The following is a 19,658-nucleotide window of genomic DNA, read 5'->3' as shown; positions in this document are numbered from 1 at the left end:
TGTAAGTTAATTCAGAAAGCAATTCTCTGATCTACCAAGAAAAACTTAAAAAAAAAAAATACAGCTGGGCAAGGTGGCACACATATAATCCCAGTATTCAGGAGGCTGAGACAGAAGGATTGAAATGCTAAGGCTAGCCTGATCCACATACTAAGTTCTACTCCAGCCTAAGCTACAAAGTGAGACCTGTCTTTAAATAAAGAAAAAAAATTGCAAGACACTATATAAAAAACAAACATAACTCCACAGTTCCCAGGAGGGGAAAAAAAAATGGTTCTTCCTTTCCAGTATAAACAAGCATCACTATTCCCACCAGTACTCACTAATATCAACATTCATTACTCTACTGAAAACCAGCACACACTCCCAAACTACATCATGTCCACTGCCTCTCCCTCTGAGGTGGGCAACTTGAGTCCCAAGGTGCAAATGTGGAAAGCCAGGCCTGAGAGGGAAGCTCAGATTGAGGCCTTGACCGTGAAGGCCAAGGTCACATGTGATAGAACAGAGCTTGGAGGTGGGCCTGAATGCTAGAGGCATCCCTGCATCTTTCTAATTGTTAGGCTCCACATGGCTACTGAGTTGTCAATTAAGGGGCTGGAGATGCTGGCTAGAGAGCTGGTCCCCAGCAAAGAGTATGGATAAAAGTTTTATAGGGCCTGAGCATCAAAGATCACAGTGGCCTGGCCCACTGACTCCCTTCCTGAATCACCCCTCCTCAGTGTGTCCTCAGCCATCACATCCATGCACAGGCTCAGCCTCTCTATCATTCACAGGACATTTCCTTTCCTTTCCTATCAGGGAGCTCAAACCAAGACCAACTGAGAAAATCTCAGTTCAGTGGTATATCCATTTCAAATAAAAATGCATTCCCTACCCATAGTCATCATCCACAAACTGTCACAAGTCCAACCACCTCTCCCTAGGACAGCTGTTGCCAGCTTTTAAATATTAATCTTTTTGGTCTTTTTGAGACAGGGTCTCCCTGTAGCCCCAGCTGTCCTGGAACTCACTATGTAGACCAGGCTGACCTTGAACTCACAGAGATCTGCCTGCCTCTGCCTCCCAAGTTCTGGGGTTAAAGGCGTGCCACCATGCCCAGCTTAAATATTAATCTTTTTAAAAAATATTTTAATTATTATTCTTATTTTATGTGTACGAGTGTATTGCCTGCATGTGTATAAGTGCACCCATGTCGTGCAATGCCCTCGGAGATCAGAAGGCGTCCAGATTCCCCAGAACTGGAGTTATGAATGGTTGTTAGCCAACATGTGGGTGCTGGGAATTGAACCCAGTCCTCTGCAAGAGCAGACAGTGCTCTTAACCGCTGAGCCATCTCTCCAGTCCCTTAAATGTTAATCTTAGTAGGAGTCAGATATGCTTACCTCACTAGTGCCAACCAGTCAGTGCCAACCAACCCTCATAAAGGGCTTAATATGGCTGAGTTGCCTTGAAGTACGTAGTTATGGGAAGTAAAGGGTGGACGCCATCAGGAAGTGCCCAGCAACACTCACACAAGCAGAGGGCATAATCAGGTGAAAAACCAGCCCCACACCAGCTCCCATTAGCAAAAATGAACAGACAAGGAGCACTTGGCCAGAGGAGGTCAAAACCCAACAAACAACATATAATGAGGAAAGGACTGGAAGGAAGTGCTCACAGAAGTCATTTTTTAAGTAAGAAGATATTGGGTGATTTTTACTTTCGACTAATAGTCTCTATTTTTCTGGGCAGAGAAAAGAAGCAACAATTGAATAAGGCCACAAAAAAATCAATACATTAAAAAGGCTTACCTACCAACATGAAGCCCAAAGGAATGTTAGCTTTCTATCAAAAGATCTTCAAAGTATCTGAGAAAATAAGCTTATAAGGAAGATAAGTTTATTTCAATTCATGGCTTCGGGCTTTAGTCTTTGGTCACTTGACCCCACTGCTCTTGGGTCTGTAATGAGGCACAAGGCAAGTGCATGGCAGAGGAAGCCTATTCACCTCACCACAGCCAGGAAGCAGAGAAAGCAAGAGTCTGAAAAGGCTGGGGGCCCAGTATCCTTGTCAGCCTTCTACTAGGCCTCACCTCTAAGTGTTCACCGCCACCAACAGCACATAGCTAAGGATCAATACTCCAACACATGGCCTTTGGGGGTCATTTAAGGCCCAAACCCTAACAAGGAGGGAACTTCTGGGTATAATTTAGACCCTTCAGTAAAGATAGGCAGAAACAAGCTGTATTACCACTCACAGGACACTCTTGGGGTAGAAGCAAACACCCAGTCAGTTGTCCTAGGGACCACTATCTGTTGAGAAGTTGGTGAGGAGATGACCAACAAAAGAGCTCCTGAAAGATCCCAGAAAGCCATCACCTCAAAGGAGGGAAGAATCCCAGGTTCCAGAACAGCACTCTGCCTAGCTCCTTCCAAATTCTGAAGGAAACTTCCAAGTTTGGCATCATGGTGGATCTCAAATGTATGTCATGAGGCCAATTGCCACACAGACTCCCCAACAGACAAGGGAACCAACCATGGTCTGCAGTCACCAGAGGCAACAGATACCAAGCCAACGAGCAACCTTTTAACACAACCAAAACCAAATTCTTAGGACCCTCAGGACCCATAAGACTTGAGGACCAGAGAGGCAGGCTGTCAAGCCTGGAGGTACTTCTAACAGGACAGTTTAGCCTCAATGACACCTAAGAGCCTCAGAGAGAGCAAGGTAGAACAACAGAGGATAACATTGGAATGTCAGAAGGTACCTCAGGGGAAGGGATCCCAATGCTCTCAAGACTACTCTAGGAGGCCAGGCAGTAGGTGCTGGGACCTTGCCCAATCTGTACAAAACTCTCAACTGCCTTCCTTAGTTCTAGCTCAAGCTCTAAGCTGTCTAAGTTTGAAGAGGATGCAGGTGTGAATCATGGAAGGAGTCATAAAGTGAAAGAAGGTACCACAAATTGATATGCATCTCAGAGCCTAAGCAGGTCTATGGAAACAGGCCAGGGCAGTTCAGTGACCCCTACTACAGGGGTAACTTTGACAACATGTGAAAAGGAGGCAAGGTTTGTGTAAGCCACCTTTGAGTCAAAGACGTACAAGCAAATCTGGGAGTCCCTCCAACCACCCACCCAGCTTGTGTGACAACAAGGGTGAGAGGTCAGGCCAGCCTTGCTCTCTAGATGTGGAAAAGCCTCCTGTGCTGCAGCTCCCACAAGACAGAGAAAGGTGCTGGGAGCTGACCTCTGACTGAGTTCTGACAAGGAAGGGCTAGAGAAGAAAAGGTCACCTCTGAAAACATAAATGCAGAAAGACAAATGCATTCTCATGCTAACAAGGCAATACCACAAGGCTAAATCATGAGAAAAAGAATAAAGAGTGCCACATATGATGAGATAGGCTGTGACAAGAACAAACTCCACAAAGAAAGAAGTCCTGTCAACAGCGCCAATCCACAAGCCCATCACTGAAAATCTCAAGGGTAGAATAACTCATTTCTTTGAAAGGAGGCCAGTGACAAGTGAAAGTTCAAACTCTTTCAACCAGTTCCAGGTGAATATTGAAGAATGGGCCCAGAATTTGGGAATAATATACCATATGGTTAGAAAAAAACAGAACATCAACTCTGGGCTTCCAGCATCTCCACAAAGAAGTGTGACTCCTATGGCACTTATACTCAAGTTATAATAAATAATCCTGTAACAGACATCTTTGTGTACAAAATCTTTATTTTCATTTCTGATTTTCTCCTTATCAGGTATACGAGAACAGAAATTACATTAAAAACATAAACTTTTTTTGGTGTTGGGCATTAAAACGCAGAGCCTCACACATGCCAAGGGCACACTATGCCACTGAACTACACCCACACTACACTACACCTACATTCCTTTTTCCCAATTATCTCAACATATGAAATTCAGATTCAGAGACAGGGTCTCACTATGTAGTGGCCTGCAACTCACTATGTAGACCAAGCTGGTCTTGAATTCACAGAGATCTGCCTGCCTCTACCTCTTTCTAGGGTGTAGAAAACATTTTTAGAAACAAAAAACTGGTCCCAGGCCACTCAGTAGGATGAGGAAGATCTCTGAGTCCAGGACTTTGAGTCAGGCAGGGCAACACAATGAACCCCATTCTCAATCAATTAATCAATCAAATGATACTATCTTTCAATCACATCTCATTACATGTTTTGTAACTTCCTTCTTCCATTTAACAGTGTAAACATTTTTCCATATTAAACAGGATACATCCCAATGACCTCAGGCTATAAAGAGGAAAGCTGTTCTCAGATGCAGCAAGTCCCTGCCCAAGAGTCCCCTCAGAGTCCATGCCTGTGGCTGCAGACAAGATAGAGACCTGGCTGCTGACAACTTGGCAAGTGAATCAGAGGTCTGTATCAGGTGGGCAGGGAACATTCTTGCTGCCCCAAGAATGGACAAAGTGCATTGATGTCATAAATCATGGGAACTCAAGACTGGCAAGTAACAATGGAACCTTCTGGGACTGCCCCTAGGGGTAGGAGAGTAGGAAACAGAACTACTCTCTATGCACTGGCCTGTTATTCACCTTCCTGCCCACCCTGGGCATGTCCTACATGCTCCTACAGCATTCCCCTGAGCTCCTCCACCCCCAGACTCCCAAAACCTATACACTACAGAAGGTTCTTTTTCTCTCGTTCCCTGTTGGCAACAAACAGAAGGAGCAGCACCATGTTTCTTTCCAGAGCTGTGGGTCACTGACAGTGCAGATGTCACCTGTACCCTCAGCTCCTGCAGGACAGGGCTTAAGGATGCTGTATATATACACATGCTACAGAAGAGAAGGGCTGAGAGGGAACTTTATAAGGTCTTTTCAACTCAAGAGTAGTTGGTACCATCTCAGTAAAAGTGACCCTGCCTAGATGGACTTGGTAAAGGCATCCCTTTCTCCTAGACTGGATGAGGAGGGCCTGAGAAGTAAGGTGCATGTGCTCTCAGGGAGGAAGGGGGGGCTAGAGACCTGCCCAGCACCAAAAAGAGCAGGGAGTCCTCTAGTCCCCACACCGCCACCTTCTCTCTATCCCACTTGTAAGGAGTCTCTCTCTTGGTCACAGAAGGTCTTGAAATTTGCCTTCCAGAAGTAGCTCTTCCCTCCTCCATCCACAGTCTGAATAAATATACCAGTAAGGCAGAGATGGCAGCTACACTCAAGGCCCAAGCCAAGCAAAAGGCTTCCCCAGGCTGCTCAACATTCAGTACACCTCCATGCAATCTTAACTTCAGGGTAAATATTTTCTTATGAAACTTATTTGTTGTGATAATCTTCCAAATTTTTCATACGATGAGCTAAAACCACCACCAAGCAAGAATGAGCAAAAAAGGGCAAATTTAGATTTAAAATAAAGAATGAGGGCTAGGAAGTATAGCTCAGCATGCCTGAGGTCCTTCGTTTGACCCCCACCATTACAAAAAAGAAAGTATTGTTTGTTTGGTTTGCATAAATCTGAAACAGCCCCATAGCTGAAGTAAAGTTTAAAAAGGTAAACATAAAAAGAAACATAACCATTAACAACAGAACTGTACCACAAGCAAGGACCCAGACTGCCCTCCAGCCGTGCCTGTTCACAAGTAAGCATGCATCTGTTAGGGACCGTGGGAGAGATATCCAAGTGCCAGAGGTAATGTCGAGAAAGCCTCTGCTTGTCCAAGCTTGAGTGTCCTTTTACTCCAATCTGGAACTTGCTCCTTCATCTGCCACTACTTTTTAAAACTTAATATTATCAGTTCTCAGCAGTTAAGGGCAGCTTCAGGTTATTGTCCATTATTAACTCACCTTCAGATCTTGAATAGAACCTGTGGTCTCACTCCTTTGATTCTCCAATTGCACTTATGGGCAATTGGATTCCATTGCCTGCACAATCCCTACAGTGCTGGATGGGGCAGAGCACTGACCTCCATTCTGCTTGCTTCAGACGTCCAAGAAGATGACTTGCCAGGCATCACTTGCCAAGCATAACTTGTCCAGCTCCTGCTCAGCCGATCTTTCCAATTCTACAATGTTCATGCTATTTGTAGCTTCACTTTCTAAATGCAACCACTGATCCTCCGCTGGGCAGTGGCAGAACTAGGAATCGTCCCGGCTCCGGGTGTCTAACCCTCTCCCCGCCTTCTACTCCCCCAGCCCACCACATTCTTGCTAGGTTGTAAGATGTCAGAGAAATCTGGGGCTGCGCACGAATCCATATTCTGGATTCACCTCCTTAAGAGTCACTGCAGTTTCTCAAATTTCCCTTCTAGTCGAATTAGGGGGAAATTGTTTAAATTCTAAACGATTCTGGAGGCGAACCTGTGGGCAGCGCCGGGTTATTAACAGCAGCAGTGGGAAGAACAGCAGCTCCGTCACCTCACGAGGCTAAACTCCATGGTGAGAGTGACAGCACTCTAAGCACTTCCCCCAGTGCTGCCCAGGCCCTGGTCCAGGCTGCCCACGGTGGCCTGGCAGTAAGATGAGCATCCTGGCGGAGGCTGCACAGCATGAGGCCACGCGGCCCCGACAGGGCGTGGGAAGGACTACTGAGGACTGGAAAGGGGGCCCAATGGAGATGGGGTATGTATGACGAGTACGAAGCTGAGGAGCCTATTGAGGGGGGTACGAAGGGAACCACCTGAGGGGACGCTGGGGTAGCGGCCTCGACCCAGAATGGAAGATGTGGGGGGACAGAACTGCCGGCTCTGTCGGGTGAGGCCCGCAGCCGAGCCGACCGTCAGCCGCTCACCTGTGCGTGGGCCACCACCAGACTCTTGTTGCCTTCGCCGTGGTATCCCCATTCATTCTCGTCCATCTTCCCCTCGTCCATACCCCAGCGCCCTGGAGCCTCGCGGGCCGGGACGCGGGGAAGCGAGCTAAAGCCCGCCCGCCTCACCCGGCTCCCGCCGCAGCCGTCTGGAGAAAAGCGCCTGTCAGCCGCCGCCTGCGCTCTACGCCGCGGCGACTCACAGCCTCGAGCGGCCGGAAGCCACGCCCCCGACGACCGCCATGCCCCAAACGGGCAACTTCCGGGTCCCCGCCCACCTTACCTCCATCCATCATGGCGATAGATGGGACGGAGGCCATCTTATGTGTTGGCAGAGTGACTCACTTCCGGAGCGCGGTCTTGGGAACCGGAAGGGAGGCTTCCGGACCTGGTCCCGGATGTGAGGCTGGCGCGAAGTGTCGGAGGCTCTTCGGCGCCCGGGATCCAGTCTGTTGTGCAGTCTGTTCCGTGCCGGTGAGTCTAGGGCCGGGGTTGCTCAGTCAGGGAGCTGTAGGAAGGCGCTGGGTGACAGCCTCCGCTGTCAAGTCTGTAGAATGGACATGCACCCTCACCGGATTACCTCAGGCACAACCCTTAGGTGTTGTCCACAAGTGAAAACATTGCTGTCCACATGTCACGCGGGGAAATGTGGCCCGGCTAGGCAAAGGAACTTCACCGTGACACTTTTGCCTGGTGACATCCAGAGATGCAGGTGGAGCACGAGACTGCTCTGCGCGGTAAGGCGGAGAACCGCGGCCTCAGTTTGTCTTTTGATGAAGAAAAGAGAATGGCACTGCCTGGTAGAGCTACCTTAAAGAGCAGATCGCTGGAGGACCGCGTTGCTCTTTAAAATGTTTCCTGGCCGGGCGTTCCACGCCTTAATACCAGCACTTAGGAGGCAGAGGCTAAAGAATTACAGTTCCAGGCCAGCCTAGTAGTCTACGTAGTGAAGCACTGTTCGAAAAACAAAAGGATTCAGAGCCCAATAGTCAGAAGTTTCAATATTACATAAGTTAAAGAAAATGTTTTAAGATATATTTTTTCTTTTGAAAACAAACATTACATATTTTAGCAGCTGCATCTTCGCCAACAAAGAAAAATGACTGATGAGTTTGTAACTGTTTAAAAGTGGGTCATCACCGGGCGAACGCCTTTAATCCCAGCACTCCGGAAGCAGAGGGAGGCAGATCTCTATGAGTTCGTGGCCAGCCTAGTCTCCATAGTGAATCCAGGCCAGCTGGGGCTACAGGGAGACCCTGTCTCAAAAAGACCAAAAAGAAAAAAAAAAAAAAAAAAAAGTGGGTCATCACATTTTCTTCTACATTGTCTGCTCCAGTACTTAATACTGCTTTCAAAAAAACCAAAAAAAAAAAAAAAAAAAAAAAAAAAGTGGGTCATCACATTTGCTTCTACATTGTCTGCTACAGTACTTAATACTGCTTTGGCCTGTGTATACAAAGAAAATACAACCAATATAGATACTAAGTTGCTGCATTAACTCTTCCTTGGGCAAGTATCTATTCACTCCAGATAAGGTGCCAACCACAGACCAAAGAAATGATCATACCCAATTCTAGCTTAGTGAACCAATGAGTTTACAGATCATACTTTCTTATAGGACCATAGATGAGGGGTTACTTACAGGTGACCCCTAAACAGCTGCAGCCCAGTAAAGTCCCATCCCAGTATGGATGTACTTCCTGAAAACTGCATAGATGGAGTCCCTCCTTCAATTAGCCTTCTACGTCTTAGATAGAGCTCATCCAGCTGGGGAGGAGCACAGACTTAATGGCTGGAATTCCTGCCCCACCCACTTCTATGAGGAAATATCAACAGACCAAATCTTTTGAAGGTCTGTGTCTCCTGCTGGTAGTCAGGCTGCTCTGATTCAGATAGCAAAGGCCATGTTGTGCCCTGAGGACAGGCACACAGTACTCCACTTCTCCCTTAGGCTCTTACATTCTTTCCATTCTACTGCTGTATCACCATCTCCCTGAGCCTTGGAGGAGGTAATACAGATGCCTGGTTATTCCTACTATGCCACAGGCACTTTATTCTCAGCAGCTTGGCAGGTTGTAATTCTCAGTAACCTCCACTCACTGTACAAAGTAGGATTCCCTGCATGACTGAAAACAATAACTTATTGGATAAACAGTGTGCTTTTGTGAGTTGTCATGCATACTAAGGTGGGCTATTGGTGATACAGCTGTTTGGGTCATTTCTCCTCCTGTAAATAACCCCTGACCCATTTTTCTGTAATTCAAATAAAACTCATTGGTTCACCACATTGGATTAATGGTATATTTACTTTGATCTGTTCCATATCTGAGGTGAGTAGTTGTTCATGTCTCCCCAGGGATACTGTCACACAACACACGCTGATAACATTGACACTGGCATCAGATGAAGACAGTCTGGCAACAATTTTTTCCTAGCTGCTTGCACAGTACCTCCCAGCACTTCCAAACATCACTTAGCAAAAGGGAGCTTCCAGCATAGTCATTTAATTTCTCCATGTCCTACAATCAGTGTGTGGTGTCTTTAGCAATAGGGCCTAACCATCTAGTTCAGACAGGCAACGAACAGCAGTAGCAACAGCCTGTGTATGCTGGGGGCTGGGGGGGTGGTCAGAGACCCGATTGGCATGGTGGGCCTGTGCCCTTGTCTCCCATGCCCACCAGCTCCCTACATCTACCAGGTACCAAACAGACCCTGAGGCTGCTGCCTCTCCATTAGCCACTGGTTCCTGAAAGGGCCTGGCTGGGCAAACAGTCTCCACCCCCACTATACTTTCTCACCTGAGAAGAACATACACAGCACACTCTGAGGGGCTAATTGCCCACCACTGGGACAAGACTAGTCAATTTCACCTGTACTACTGTCATTTACTCCTTCAATGAATTATTGCTCAGGCTTTAAAGCCTTCAGAGACACATAAGCACTGAATTTGGCTTTCTGTCCATTTTTGCCCTAGAACTCCATCTCAACACAAACTTGCCCATATTTGCTTTTGAGTGACCTGGAATGGCACCCATGTGTTTTTTCTCATCCCCTCTTGATTGCTTTCTATTTTATGAACCCAATTTACATGCCAGTATAAATCCATCTCAACACAAACTTGCCCACATTTGCTTTTGAGTGACCTGGAATGGCACCCATGTGTTTTTTCTCATCCCCTCTTGATTGCTTTCTATTTTATGAACCCGATTTACATGCCAGTATAAATCACTCAGATCTGCCAAGCCCCTCCTACCTCATAAAGATCATGACCCATCATAGGGCTTGGCGGTTACAAAATCCCCATACCAGTACTGGCATCCGTGCTAAATTCTGTAACTCTCTGGTGAACAGTCTTATCCAGCCCAGTGAATTGGGCATCCCAGACCATGTCCATCATGTCCACTTCCCTCACTATCCTGTCTACCAAATTTTCTCCTTCCTCTCTATTTGATTCTTTCCAATGAGCTCCAACTTCTTGGATCCAGAAGGGGCTATTTAGCACAGACAGCTGAGCCCTGCCACATGTCTTATCACCAGTAGCAAGGGCAATGCAACTTCTGCCACAGCTTCCTTATAATCTTATGCCATACAGGCAACTTGAAGGGATGGCCTATAATCTCTGTTTGCCAGCTTTAAAAGAATTATTTTATTTTAGGGGTATGAGTGTTTTGCCTGCATGTAAGTACACATGTGCATTCAATTCCCCTGGAGCTGGAGTTATAGGTAGTAGTGACCAGGTAGGGGCTGGAAACCAAACTCAGGTCTGTTAGAGCAGCCAGTGCTCTTAACCTATGAGCCATCTCACCAGCTCCATCACCCATTTTAGAGACATCCCAGTATACCCCTGGTGGACCACATGTGTCAAGGAGTCACACTCCTCCATCAGACATACAAGAAGGTAACACACTAGAACTTGTCCCTTGAACTTTCCATCCTGACTATCCCTCTGGGCAGAAAACTCAGCCTCTGTTCCATGTCTTATCACCCATAGCAGAGACAGTGCAACTGCTATAAGGAGGCATGCTGTTCCACACCTCATGGAGGCCAGTCCACCACAGCTGCTCCACCTTAGCCCCATCCCAGTATAGCTGACGGCTTCCTAAAGGCTGCACAAATGGAGTTTCCCACATCCCTTGATTTAACTTTCCCTCCTATATACTCCCCAGACTGTATACAAGTGGAGTCCAATTACATAAAGCTGGGAGTGGCACATGGGAGGGACGTGGCCGGAATCTCCACACCCTGCTCAGATAAGGGAGTATCAACAGGTCCAATCTTGTAAAGGTCTCAAGCAGGTAATCAAGATGCTCTCATTTTCACAAGTTGAATGTGATATTCCACATGCTGTAACCCTAGCACTTCAGAGGTGGAGATGGGAGGAACAGGAATTCAAAGTCATTATCAACTATGTAGCAAGTTTGAGGCCAACCTGGGTGAGTCACAGGAGACACTGTCTCAACAGGAAGAAAGGGAAGGAGGGAGGAAAAAAGAAGAAAATGATAAAGGTAGAGGAATCTACAGGTGGAATTTTTTAAAATTTTGTATTGAACCAAGAATTTCATACAATGTGTTTTGATTATGTTCTGACTCCCCTCCCCCATCCCCACCCTCACCTTTTCATCCCCCTCCCAATTTCTTGGCCTCTTTTAGCATAGAAGAACCCCCATCCATCTTACACAATGCCATCTATATTGGGTGTCAATCATATCTCATTAGAACGTCCGTAATTTATAATTATTCATGATTTTTAGTCAGAATACAGCCAGAATTTGTTTTCTGTTTCTCTTACTCACTACTTAGGATTGTCAAGTAGGGATTTCTCTTTTCATCACAGATCAGAGATGCTTGGGATTCTTCATCGAAGTCAGTTCTCAGCCTGAGTGCATGCAAGTTGCACTTTGGCTGTTTCTGGGCCTTTGCTCGGCTCACTCACCCCACTGTGGTCCAAGACATTCTCCAGTAATTTGATTCCCCAGAGGGTTTTACTGTGGGTAAAAGCAGGAACAAGGTCCTCACAGCAGGCAGCAGTTGATTCATGGGCCTCCAAGCCAAGATTCTCTGTGTGGCAGTCGGGAAGTTTCACAGCTTCATATGACAGCCTTACACCAATCTGTAGAGTTCTCAGGTTCCTCTTGCTGTTACAAACCGTATCCAAGCCTTGACAGCCAATGGATGATGCTGCTGGCTGGGGCAACCATGGGTGTTCTGTGCAGTGGCCACTTGAAGGCACAGTCCCAGGACAAGAGAGGTGCACTGGGGTGTGGCACAGTGGCATGGTCACAACCCCCTCCTGGTTGAGCCCATCATTTTACCCACTTGCCCAAATTCAGAGGTTGAGGGGGCAGTGTTCCAGCACTCCAGGGGCACATAAACATGGGTGGGCAGCTGGGCAGGTACAGCTCTAACTCACAGAGATCCACCTGCCTCTGCCTCCTTAGTGCTGAGCCACCACACCTGGGTCAGCGATAACCTTTTACATAAAACATCAATGGTTTAATCTATGAAAAAAAAAACCTATCATTGAAGAGATAGGATTTCTTAAAATCTTTTTCTCTGCAAGAGACATTGTCAAAAGAACAAGAAAATAAACCAGAGTAGGGGCAAATATTTGAAAAAGACATATCTGATAAAGGACTGCTATCTGAAATACACAAAGAACTCCACGAACTATCCTTAACTCCAGTTCCAGGGGAATCTGATGTCCTCTTCTGAGCTCCATGCATTGCATTGACACGGGTGCACTCACATACATGCAGGCAATACACTTATACACAAACTGGGGTACTCATGCTTGTGCAGCAAGTACTTTAACCACTGAGCCATCTCCCCACCCCTAAAGCTGCTCTTTGAAGGCTATAAATAAATAAATGAAAAAAATAGTGCTATGATTAGAAAGATTACATAAAGGACTCAACATTCAAACAGACTTGCAAATCAAGAGAAAAGTGATCACAAAATTCAGAACATAATCTAAAAGCCCAATAAAAATATGTAATGATGCCGGGCGTGGTGGCACACGCCTTTAATCCCAGCACTAGGGAGGTGAATTCAAGGCCAGCCTAGTCTACATAGTGAGTTCCAGGACAGCTGGGGCTACAGGAAGACACTGCCTCAAAAAATAAGACCCCCCCCAAAAAAAAACAATGATGCTAGGCTTCCGTGGAAACTAACCAAGTAAAAATCAAAACCAAAAACTGAAACACTTGCTTATGCGACAGAGAAATGCCATTCCCAGCCTGTGAAGTCAGCAAAAATGGTAAAGTCTGGCTGTGGCTATGGTAGAAAACAGCTCGGGGTCTCTCCTGTAAGGTGGAACAATGTAAGGTGTGCTAACCCCAGACTGCAAAATCTAGGGCATCCCCCTCCTGTGGAAGGGAACAAGAACGTCAGCTCTTTCTCAAAAAAGGAAGTAAGAGACAATCTAAACGTCCATCAGAGAGCTGGGGGATGGCTCCATGGGTAAAGCGCTTGCTGCACAAGTGTGAGGACCCGAGTTTGAGCCCAAGAACTCACGTAGAGCCAGATGCAAGAGAGCACATCTGTAATCCCAGTGCTACTGTAGCAAGATGGGAAGTGCAGACAGGAGAATCCAGGAGTTCAAGGGCCACCTGCCTGGAGCACATGGCAGCGAACAAGAGACCTTGTCTCAAACAAGGCAGAAGGAAAAGACTGACACCAGAGTTTGTCCTCTGACCTCCCTCCCTACATGTGCTGTGTGGCATGTATATGCCCCATACACTTACCCACATATATACACACAAAAGTTTAAAAGATATATCCATCCGCAGGAAAAAAAATGGAAGAATGAATACAATGAAGTCACAAAAAAATCATACATGCAACAGTTAAAGTGTACTTGGTATTTACTTATAAACACAATGAGTTACAGGAACACAAGGCTGAGAGCAGAAAAAGAAAAATAGCTCAGAACTCCAGCACTGTGGTGTGATATCACTCATACAGAGCAGAGTCCTGCAAATGATCATCATATGACACCTCTGGACATGCAGTCAGGAAGAACTACACATGGAGCCACTGATAAACCCTGAACTCAGGATGGGGGAGGGAGTATACAGCAAATTCACTGGAGTTTGTAATGCTTTACATCTCAAGTATTAAAAAAATAAAAAGAATGAGGGGGTCTGGAGGTGTAGTTCAGTGTTTTCACAAGGCCCTGGGTTCCATCCCCAGCACCACAAAACAACAACAGTCACAAAGCGAATGAGGGGGTGGGTGGATGGATGGATGGATGGATGGAATTAAACTCTCTTGCTTTGGGCCATGCATGTCTGCACCCATGCTCTGCTGATACCCAGAGTATGGATGAACATGTCCACATGGTCTTCCAGCCCTGGCCAGAGCTGCTAATGAAAGCTTTGAAGGAATGCCAGTGCCTCAACAAACAGAAAGTGATGCAGTGACGAGAAGGAATCCAGAGAACAGGAGCACTATCAGGCAAGACCTGGGAGAAGGGCAGGTAGGCATCTAATTATTTATTTTTAATTTATTTTATGTGTATGAATGCATTGCCTGCATGTACGTAAGTGCACTCGTGTCATGCAATGCCCACAGAGGTCAGAAAAGGGTAATGGTGGATACCCTGGAACTGGAGTTACAGACGGTTGCTAGCCGCTGTGTGGGTGCCGGGAACAGAACCTGGGTCCTCTGCAAGAGCAGCCAGAGCTCTTAGCTGCTGAGCCATCTGTCCAGCCTGAGACCATTCTTTTTTAAAGATATTTTATTATTTATTTTTTGTCTTTCTGAGACAGGGTCTCCTTGTAGCCCCAGCTGTCCTGGAATTCACTATGTAGACCAGGCTGGCCTCAAACTCACAAAGATCCGCCTGCCTCTGCCTCCCAAGTGCTGGGATGAAAGGCATGCGCCACCACGCCTGGCCAAGATATTTTATTTTTATTTATATGTAAGTATGAACACATTCATGCAGGTGCCTGTGGAGATCAGAAGAGTATGTCAGATCCTCTGGAGTTGGAGTTGAAGGCAACTGTGAGCCTGACATGGGTGCTGGGGATCAAACTCTGGTGCTTTGAAAAGCAGCAAGTGAAAAGAGACCATTCTTAAGTGGCACAGCAGCCCCACAGGCCAGGGTGGGTCCAGCCCTGGAAGCCTTGAAGAGGACCCTCAAACACTAGGGCATATTCCCTTGGCTTGGCTAAAGGGACACAAGCACCCCTCGGCTTCAGGTTCACTGGAACCTGAAGAAAAAGGCCTGAGAAAAAGACCAGGAGGTATGCTTGGAACTGGGCAGAGGGGAGCCACTGATACCACCAGGCTGGGGCTAACTGTAGAGGCAGAGAATAAGCGTAGACAAGACCTGGTGGGATGGAGGTCCTTAGTCTGGGGTAGGGCCTTGTGCAGAAAGAGCTGATGAAGGAGCAAAGCCCCAGAGGACTGGAGGAAAGGAGGGCAGGAAGCACAGGACTCCTGATTGGAGACTCCTGAGAGGCAGGCAGGAGTAGCCTACAAGGGTGGGTAAGGGAGGGGCCCTGCCTTAGAGACAATCCTAGGAACAGTGGCTGAAAATCCCAGGAGACCAGAAGTTTCCTGAGTCACCAGGTCATGCAAGTGCTGTGGGCAGAGTGTAGAGTGTAGTGTAGGGCAGGCTTAACCAGTATGAGCCACACACCCCTTTACCTGAGAGAAACTGTATGTGTTGTTACAGTATTGCATGTGCAGAGAGAATGCTGGTGCCCATGACCTCCAGGCTACCCAGTGGTGGTTTCCAGACTCTAAGGAAACAGCTGGCAGGTGCCCAAAGGTGGAGGAACAGACTGGAGCCAGTTTATAGCAAAGACCTGGGCCATAGGATGCTTCCAGACTAGAACTGAGGGGGCAGGAATAGATAAGGCTGCCCAGAAGCTGGAACTGAGTCAACTCTCCCCAGCTCCAACTGGCTCTAGGAAGATGCTCCTATATGACGGACCAAGAGGGAGAAACTATGTCCCCCAGGATAGAAACTAGAGGTGGGACTGTGCAGACAGAAGGAAAGTGAGGGTCAGGTTTAGGACTGCTTTTAGGGAACCTCCCTATCCAGGGGACCTCTTGGGGGTGCCTGAGACCCAGTTCCCCTTCCTTCCTATGAGCCCCTGCTCCAGGGAAATGATGTTCCCTCTCTGCTGCCTCAGTGGACAATCCACTGTCCAAATGGACCCACCTCAGGTTAACAATGTGTGGACCCAGCAAAGCCATGATGACTCAGCAGCTCCATGTCAGTAGCCAGTGAACTACATTGCAAAAATAATTAGAAAACAGCTAAAGCCTGGTGTGGTGGCGCACACCTGTAGTCCCAGCACTTGGGAGGCAGAGGCAGGCGGATCTCTGTGAGTTCAAGGCCAGCCTGGTCTACATAGTGAGTTCCAGGACAGCTGGGCTACAGGGAGACCCTCCTTCAAAAAGAAAGAAAAAAAACGAAAAAAAAAAAAAAAAAGAAAAACAAAAAAAAACATCTAACCCAGCTTGGCATGGTGACATATGCCTGTTATCTCAGCACTTGGGTCGTGAGGCAGGAGGATCAGGCCAGCCTTAGCTAATAGCAAATTCAAGGCCAGCCTGAATTATGTGACATCCTGCTTCAATAAAGCAACAAGAAAAAATAGGTAACAATTCACGTTATTAGGCTATATAGCTCTTAGACTTGCTGATGGAAGACTTGCTTATATTTCTCTCTATAAGAAAAAATAAAGTATAAATACCTCACAATGGCTATTAATTACTTCTCTCTTTCCTGTGATCAGATGGATGACAAAAGGCAACTTAGGGAAGAAACACTTATTTGGCTCACAGTCTGAGGGACTACAGTTCATCATGGCAGGGAAGGATGGAGGCAGCTGATCATACTGCATCCCCACTCAGAGAAGCAGAGAACAGTGAATGCTGGTGCTCCCAGGTTCCTTAGACACTGTGAAATGCTGGCTCATCAGGTGCAATCTTTCTGGGAGAAATATGACAATATCTACTAAAATATAACATCGACAGGGGCTGGGGGTGTAGCTCAGTGGTGGAACCCTTGCCTACCAGATTTAAGGCTCAAGATTTGATTCCCAGTACCACAAAATAATAAATATGCAAATACCTTTTCCTAGAAACTCATTCCTGGACATATCTTTGGATCAAGATAAATTCTACTCTAGACCAGAGCTTCTAAGTCTTAGGACTCCTGACGCTTGGACTGGAGAATTCTAATAGCTCAAGGCTGTTGTGGTTTTTGTAGGATGGTGTGAGGGTTCATTTGTGCCACCATGACTGGGCCATGGGTGCCCAGACATTGCCACCTGTGAGACTTATCCTCTGGACATATTCTGAATGAGGTGGTAGGCTGCTTGTATTAACTAACCACCCAGGCTGCTATACTCAAATGTCACAGACTTGGGGGGCTTATAAACAACCAAATTTCTCATAATTCTAGAGGCCCAAGTCTGAGATCAAGGTGGACAGGGCTCCTCAGAGACAGTGCTGTCTGTGCCCATACACTGTCAAAAGGATGAGTCAGTCCCCTCAAGCTTCTCATCAGGGCACTGACCCCATTCATGATGCTCCACACCCATGACCCGAATGTCTTCGTAGAGCTCCCATCTCCTAATACCATCACCTTGGGGGGCAGGATACACAAACCTAAGAAGTACAAACATTCAGACTACAACACTGAACCAAGCCACACAGAGGGGGCTCAGCTCTCAGTTTGAAGGCCCAAATGTAACAGAAACACCGAGAAAGAGGTTAAATACTGCATGCCTCGGATCTTTTAAGCCTTTGGACTTGAACTGAAACAAATGCTCTTGCTGGAGTGTCACCCTTTGGAAATGCCATTGGTTTGTCTACTCACTGTTGCTTCCCTGCTGTCTCTGAGACCTGTCAGCCTCCATAGTTACACAAGCCAATTCCTGACAATAAACCTTTCTTTCCTTATATGGAGATGCAGATGGAGATGCAAATGGTGAGCAGTGTCCCTGGTGTTCACTCATTAGATGCCAGCAGCCACCCCCACACCAGTTGTGACAACTGAAATTGTATACACCTTCCCAGGAAGGAAAATTCAACTCTCTGAGGCTCACAGCAAACAGCCAGTGCATACTGCCTTGGAGAGGGGAGGACAGGGAGCTATGATGGGAGTAGGGGCCAGAGGGACAATTGCTGATAAGAGACCAAGAGGGGCTGGAGAGATGGTTCAGTGGTTAGGAGTTCTGACTGCTCTTGTAGAGGACCTGGGTTCAGTTCCCAGCACACACATGGTGGCCAACAACCGTCCAAAACTCCAATTCCAGGGGATCTGATGCCTTCTTCTGACCTCCGCAGGCTCTGCATTACACAGGTGCACTTAAAATGCAGGCAATACCTCATACACATAAGATAAAAATAATGAACTATTTAAAGAGAGAGAGCAAGAGAAAGACTTTCCAGGAGTGTGAGGGGCAAGTATAAATGCCCTGAGGTAGGGACCAACCTGACCCTAGTTACACAGAACACAAGACAGACCCTGAGGAAAGCTGAGCACATTCCTCAGCTCAATGGGAAGTGGTAGAATTCTAAGAAGGGAAGGATAGGATTCAATGGAAATTTCAACATTTTGAGGGGGAAGGCCCCCTAAGGGTAGAAGCCATGGTCACACAGTCCCCAGGGATGTGGATCCAGTTTCAGCTAGGTACATGACTAAGAGTGAAGTGTCACTAGCTCCAACAAGTGGCAGGTATTGGTGGCCACTGCTAAGGACACCTTGGGTAAGTCCCCTAGGTTGAGCAAGGAGGGGATTTAATTTTCTTTCACTCCAGGGTATAAACTAGGATCAGATGACTGACCATCTGGTCACAGCAGGGTTAGCTCATTTCTTACACAACTGTGCTGCCAGAGTTAAACCCACTGCACCTATAAACACATGCCAGGGCACATCCCTGGCAAAGTGGAAACTACATCCCTGATCACCTGTAGAGCAGGTGTGGGGAGAAGGAGACATTCCGAAGCTATTCCAAGGTTCATGGAAACTTCAAGATGAGGTGCAGGACAACCTGTTGAGCATGGAGCCTGGGGTTCTCCCCCTTCCCTTCCCCCTCTTTTTCTCCTCCTCTTTGCTCTTCTCTTCTCTAGACCAGATCTCACTGGACCACCTAGGTTGGCTTTGAGCTCCCAGGCTCAATGATTCTCCTGCCTTAGCCTCCCAAGCAGCCCATGCCATCACACCTGGATCATTTCTAGTATGCTCTTGGTTAATGACATTATCTGGGCAGTATTTCTTTCCTATGCCTGCATGTGCTAAAACCCAACAAATGTAATTTACTTTCTCAGTAAGACACTGCAGAAATCAGCAAGTTGGTTTGTTTTGTTTTGTTTTGTTTTGTTTCTGGTCTTTTTCGAGACAGGGTCTCCCTGTAGCCCCAGCTGTCCTGGAACTCACTATGTAGACCAGGCTGGCCTTGAACTCACAGAGATCAGCGTGCCTCTGCCTCCCAAATGCTGGGATTAAAGGCATGCGCCACCAACTTTTAAACTTAATGATGCAAAAGAAAGAGTACAGGTGATAACAATCTTTTAAAAATATTTTATTTTTATTGTATGTGTATGTATATAAGTGCACCCATGTCCTGCAATGCCCGTGGAGGCCAGAAGAGAGCATCACCGGATCCCCTGGAACTGGAGTTAGAGACAGTTGTTAGCCGCCATGTGGATGCTGGGAATTGAACCTGGGTCCTCTGCAAGAATGGCCCTGCTTTTAACCGCTGAACCATCTCTCCAGCTCTGGTGACATGATCTTTAAGAACAAAACTGGAGACAAACACCACCTGATTTCAACTCACCATAAATCCTCAGTAATAAAAGTATCAAAGCTATTGGAATATATGATCAAATGATTGTTTGGGCTTTATTGGTGGTGGTGGATTTTGTTTTTG

General features: G+C 46.9%; 1 protein-coding gene and 1 long non-coding RNA gene across 5 annotated transcripts in view; one reads left to right on the top strand and one right to left on the bottom strand.

Annotated features, from left to right (window-relative positions):
- Ippk (inositol-pentakisphosphate 2-kinase) overlaps positions 1-6,950 on the bottom strand; it is a gene marked incomplete in the record, with an annotated part of 46,589 nt that extends 39,639 nt beyond the window's left edge. For both annotated transcript variants that reach the window (XM_008852874.3, XM_017803199.2), the window contains 1 exon segment: positions 6,745-6,950. In XM_008852874.3, coding sequence (XP_008851096.1) covers positions 6,745-6,825 — 81 coding nt within the window.
- Positions 6,951-7,131: 181 nt separating this feature from the next.
- LOC108491770 overlaps positions 7,132-19,658 on the top strand; it is a 23,792-nt gene continuing 11,265 nt past the window's right edge. Inside the window, exons 1-3 of one of the 3 annotated variants that reach the window (XR_001872916.2) lie at positions 7,132-7,236; positions 14,112-14,239; positions 19,341-19,396. This is a non-coding gene — a long non-coding RNA (uncharacterized LOC108491770). Of the gene's footprint in view, positions 7,237-14,111; positions 14,240-16,514; positions 17,992-19,340; positions 19,397-19,658 lie in introns of those variants that run through there. The other 2 variants (XR_001872917.2, XR_001872915.2) reach the window with 2 other exon arrangements.

This window comes from Nannospalax galili, unplaced genomic scaffold (genome assembly GCF_000622305.1).
Source record: "Nannospalax galili isolate Female #2095 unplaced genomic scaffold, S.galili_v1.0 scaffold1532, whole genome shotgun sequence".
Taxonomy (NCBI): domain Eukaryota; kingdom Metazoa; phylum Chordata; class Mammalia; order Rodentia; family Spalacidae; genus Nannospalax; species Nannospalax galili.
Note: the sequence above shows the minus strand (reverse complement) of the source record. Positions and strands in the feature narration are given on the sequence as shown.